At 30.2% G+C, this 6,019-nt stretch overlaps 1 protein-coding gene across 1 annotated transcript; it reads right to left on the minus strand.

Annotated features, from left to right (window-relative positions):
- Positions 1-290: 290 nt before the first annotated feature.
- LOC110663524 (gallate 1-beta-glucosyltransferase 84A23) lies at positions 291-2,117 on the minus strand. The gene has a single exon (XM_058151480.1). It carries the CDS (start codon positions 2,113-2,115, stop codon positions 502-504), a length of 1,614 nt encoding a protein of 537 aa, XP_058007463.1. The 5' UTR covers positions 2,116-2,117; the 3' UTR covers positions 291-501.
- Between the last annotated feature and the right edge of the window lie 3,902 nt (positions 2,118-6,019).

Raw genomic sequence — 6,019 nt, forward strand, 5'->3', positions numbered from 1 at the left:
AGGAAGTGCGCATTGAAGCCTGCTTAAATGTGATGGCCTAACATTCTGGTTCAGCTCTCTGTTGATATTGTATATTTATTTTTTTTTTAAATTAGAGAAATTAAAGAATGAGTTTTAAATTTATCTATTAAATAAATAATATATTTTTAATTACTAAATTAAATTAAGTTAGACAATTTTTTTTTATTTTTAAAAGAGAGGAATAGGAAGATTTATTTTTGAAATATATATATATATATATAAACATTTTTTTTTAAATAAAGTGATTCAAATACAAGTGGAAATAAAAATTGGGAGAAACAAAATTAATTAGATATTCAAAGGCTTAGTAACAACTAGCAATTGACAACAACCAAACAAGGATAATACCCCAAAATATGATTCCTATATTTTTTAAATGCAAAATGATCCCCAGGAACTGAAAGTAAAAGAACAAAAAAAACAACAGACCATAGCCTTATTTTAATTATTAAACATAACAATTAAATGACAACATTATCTTCATGCTGAGGACTCCACCAATACTTGTGCTTTTCCGTTGCTGCTTGGCTTGTTCACCAAATCTTCAAGCTCATTGATCTGGCTGCTGCTTGACTTGCTAGTGATCTCAACACTTCTTTTCCTCACCTCGTCCACAAAAGCTTGTATATTCCTGTCGGATGAACCACCTTCAGCCACCGCAGCCTCCGCTGCCTCCTTCCATTTCAATGCATTTTGCTTCATCTGTGCCGCCTTAGGCCCTACGGTTGCCTCAAGCAAGCATTTCTCAACCTCATCTCTTGTGATCAACTTGTTTTCAGCCTCTCCACGGCACATTCTTACACCAACGTTAAAGACATCAACCAGGTACTTAGCGTCTGTAACTTGATCACCCCATTGAGGGAAAGCCACCACCGGCATTCCAGATGAGAGTGCTTCCATGGTTGAGTTCCATCCACAGTGTGTCACGAAGCATGCAGTTGATGGGTGAGCTAAAACTTTCTCTTGTGGACTCCATTGCACTACTTTGCCCTTATCTCCTGCTTTCTCCAAAAACCCTTCAGGCAAAACAAGAACCTCATATCCTGAATCTTTGTGTGGTGGTTTCATGACCCACAAGAAAGAGACACCAGAGTTCAATAGCCCATATGCAATTTCATCCCACTGGTCTTGCTTCAAGTACACCACACTACCGAAAGAAACGTAAACCACCGATGAGGGTGGCTTGCTGTCCAACCATTCAATGCAATCATCAGCCTTCATGATGTCGCCTCGAACAGCTGAGTTTGGTGCTTTAGGGTTCTTAAACAAAGGACCAACCGGCTTGATTGGGCACAGTTTGGAAATGTACTCGATGATCTCCGGCTCCAGCTCTTGAAATGATTCCATCAAGATGCAGAAAGGCTTGTCAAGATTCCCATACTGACCCAAAATAGCTCTCCTCAAGAAAGGATATGGAGTTGTAGGATATAAGAAGCTTGGAACTTCATCATATTTCAAGAGAGGCATACATGGCAACTGAACATCGATCTCTGGGTTTTCCTCACTAGGGAAAGGGACAAGACCATGATAATAATGATAATAGGCAGAGAAACAAGCACAAGATTGAACCCAGAGCATTGCTGAAGGGAGACCAAGACTTGCCGCCACATCAGAAACCCAAGGAATGAAAGGGTTGTTGATGAGGCAAGAAATTGGGCGACCTTGCTCGGCGTTTCTCTTGAACATCTCAGGAATCAACTTCTTCCCAACAAGCTCAAGTTGAGGTAGGTATTGGTCAAGGTCTTGTCGTCTAGGCTCATCATCATCCCAGCCATCTTCAAAGAACTCGAACCGGATGTAGCCATCACCAACTGGGGTAGGCTCATCAAAGACGCTGCCTGACTTTTTCATCTGCCGGCCAGTGATTTCAGGTGTAGAGAAAGTGACAAGCAAACCCTTAGAGGCAAGACGCTTGCCAAGTCTAAGCAAAGGGTTTACGTGGCCCTGGCCAGGAAAAGAAATAAGAAGAACATGAGCTAGAGACTCAGAACCCATTGCTTTCCCTTGGTGGGTTTGCTTGCAAAGTAAGAGAAACAAGAGATTAATTAGTACAAGAAATGTATGAATGTGGTTTGCTAGATTGATGAGGAGCATGGAATGGAAGCATGCAAATATAAATACCATAGTTTTGGTGTGAAATTCTAATTTTCAAAGGCTTCAGGAAAGATATGACCGTTAGATGGCCAACTTATGTGTGCAGGATTGAAAGGTTGGTTTGCGGTTATGGTACACTTGCGGCTAGGAAACGTCCTTCAACGGGATATGACATCTACAATTGTCCAAATCCGCAAAAATTAATTGAAGCGACAGAGGGCCATTTGGTTAGCTGCTGATCATATCTATAGACACTCTGAATTAATCTATTTTGGTATTATCAATTAGCTACTGTTTGTAATTTATTTAATTTTATTTTTATTTAAATTATCATTTTTAAAAATTTATTAGTATTTTTTAAAATGTGTTCTATACTTGTTTTATTTACATGAAACTGAATTTTTCTTATATATAATTTTAGAAAAATTTTTATGCTAATTAATTAGTAAATTTTAAAATAATAGAAATTTTATTAGAGCAAGTGTAATAATACAATAAAACTGGGAAAATTAAATTAATAATCTAAATTCAAACTATGTAAACATATGAAAAACCTTTTGAATATTTTAACTTGATTTTAAATATTTATTATTTTTAGTAAGTAATAAAAATTGAAATAACATCGACGGTCAAAATTATGATATGTCAATTGACTAGAAGAGATATCAACATTTAAAATTATATCACTTTAGCTTATTTAAATCAATTTTTACTATGGATTAAAAGAAATTTAAAAACTAGGTTAAAACTGTATAAAAAAAAAATAGCTATAATTATAAAGATTTGAAAAAAAAATGATGTTTTTAGCATTAAGTCTTTAAATTACATAGTATTATTTATAATTAACTAAATTATTTATGAGTTAGGATATCTATTATAAGTACATTTTGAAAATGATTTATAATAATACTAGAAGAAAATACAAGACTATAAGTGTAAATTCTAGTTAATGATTGGATAAATTTTATAATTTGTTATTATATATATAATTTTATATAATATAAATTAAAAATTTTAATAAATTGAAATTTTTGTAAAAAATATATATCGCGAATATAATGATGAAAAATTAAATTATATAACTTAAAAGACGTTGTAATTAGTCTAAATAATTTATGAATAGTATTTTTTCTACTTTTTTAACTTTTAAAAATTTACAAATTAGAATATTTATTAGCACAAAAAATGAAATTTATATGAAAATAAGATTAGTTAATAAAAAAAAGAATTCTAAGAACTTTTTTTAATTTTATTTAAATTTATAGTTTAGTTAGTTTTATCAATATTGTAAAATATTGTAAAATTAGTATTAATTTTATCCTGTTTGCTTAAATTAGTCAAAATTTAAATGCAATTCTAATAATTTTATTAATGTTTTCAATAAACATTATTTTTTAGTTGATTATACCCGAAAATTATTTGAGATTATAAAAATATCTTATTTTATTTTTAGTGAAAATAAAATAATGAAAAATTGTACATATATAAAATAAATTATATGTTTGGTTAAACTATATTTTTATCAATATCCATAATTTTTAAGAAAAAAAAAACTACAAATTTGTAACTAATAAAGTGATTGTTACACTTGAATTGGATTAAAAATTTAAATTTTTTATTTTAATATTCAATTAAAATTTATCAGTTACAAATTTTTTATAAAAAAACATTTGCAACAAAGTAATTTATAACAAATAAAACAATTGTCATTGAATAGAATTTGAATTACATATCCACTGTTATAAATACAATTTTTTTATTTAAAATTGAATAGTTAATTTTTAATAGTAATTTTATAATTATGTTAAGTATATATATATACTAAAAAGTTAGTGGAAGTGAGATTTAGTATTTTAAAAATTTTTTATTATAAAATTTTAACTTAGATTAATTATAATAGTATTTAAATTTGAAATTATTAGGGATTTAATATGGGTTTGTTACCGTTAAAATTCTTGTTGCTAAGAGTATTAGTGATAGATTATTTGTTATTAAAATATTTTATTAACGACGAATTCATATATTGTCACTAAAAATATGTTTTTGTTTGTATCTTTATAAAGAATATAAATATATTAAAATTAAGTCTAATTGAAATTAGAAAGTATAATTAATTTAAAAAATTTAATTTAAGTTGAATTTAATTAGAAAAAAAATTGAAAAAAACAATAAGAAGCCAAATTGGACTTCGATGCTTTGTTGTTTAGTAGCCTATGAATGAGCGAGAATCTGCTAGTGTTGGGATGGTAGCAAGGCCTAAATTTCTTAGATAGTGCGATGGAACATAGTGAGTGAGTGGCTAACAATAGTCGTGAGAGTTGGTATCGATTTTGTGAGTTTCTTTGAGTGATTTTGAAAGAGAAAAATAATTAGTAATTGTATAATTATTTTTTTTATTAGTGAATTTATTGGTGGAGTATATTTATATTAAATCACGTTAAATTTTGTCTTTTTTATTTTGTGTTCTTTATTATATGTGTGGGCGTAAATTTTTATAATAAGTGGTATTAGAGTTGTGGTTTGAGATGCCAACAATGGTAAGCACAAAATTTGAGACGAAGTCATTTGATGGAAAAAAATAATTTCAATATGTGGCAAAACACCGTGAAGGATGTCATTGTACTTCAAGGATTAATCAAAGTATTGAATGAGAAACAATCAGTGACCATGAAAGATGATGAGTGAGAGGAGCTTCAACAAAGGGCAGTGAGTACGATTAGATTGACGTTAGCCCTAATGTGAAGTATAATGTTTTTAGATGAGACTTCGCTAGTTATTTTATGGAAAAAATTGGAGAGTCTGTGTTTATCAAAGTCACTCACAAATCATTTGTACTTGAAAAAAAGAGTTATACCAACTCAGAATGGAGGAAGATATCGATGGGAAGGATCACCTTAATATTTTTAATAAACTAATTACCCATTGGCCAGTGTTGGTGTGAAATTAGATGATGAAGATAAAATCCTCTTGCTTTCAACCTCAGTTGGGAGGGAGAATTTGAAGGTGGAGGAGGTTACCACATTTATTTTAGATGATGAGAAGTTCAAGAAGACAGGTAGTAACAATAAAGGTGAAGCTTATTACCGGTTCTAGTCATCATAGAAGTAATAATTGGCAAGGAAATAGTAGATCTAGCTCGGAATCACAAGTAGACCTTAAATATAAAGAATGCTACTACTGTCATGAGAAGGTTTACATTCAATATCATTATATGAAGATGAAGAAAGATCTTGTAGAGTTTAAACAATTCAAAAAGAGTCATGAAAAAGAAAAAGAAGGAATTATTGCGATTGCATTTGTCTTGGAGGTGGAAATTATTAGAGTTCAAGTCCAATTGAAATTAGGAAGTATAATTAATTTAAGAAGTTTAGTTTAAGTTGAATTTAATTAAAAAAATTACAAAAAAAGGGAAGCAATTTTAAAATCGGTAGCCAAAACCATGTCCAAATTGGACTTCGATACTTTGTTGTTTAGTAGCCTATAAATAGGCATGTTGGATGGTATCAAGGTTTAAATTTCTTAGATAGTGCAATGGAACAAAGTGAGTGAGTGGCCAATAATGGCTTAATTATACCAACCGTCCTTGAACTTAAGTGATACTTTCAATTCCATCCTTGAGCTTCAATTTGTTAAAATAAAATCCCTTAATTTTAATTTATTTTCATAGAAAGTCCTGGTAACTTGCTATTATAAGTCTACAAGTTAAAAAGAATGAAATTAGATTTTACCCCTCTCTCTCAAAAACAAAATCACAAATTTACCCTTCCCTTTCTTTTATCTTTCTATCTCATCTTTCCTGATATAGTAAGAGCTCAAAACCAATTTTAACTTTACCCACTTAACCGAGCTCAGGTTCGAACACTAGGCAGATCTGAACTCATAGTCAATCCTTGATAGCAATCTC

This window comes from Hevea brasiliensis, chromosome 8, assembly GCF_030052815.1.
Source record: "Hevea brasiliensis isolate MT/VB/25A 57/8 chromosome 8, ASM3005281v1, whole genome shotgun sequence".
Lineage (NCBI taxonomy): Eukaryota > Viridiplantae > Streptophyta > Magnoliopsida > Malpighiales > Euphorbiaceae > Hevea > Hevea brasiliensis.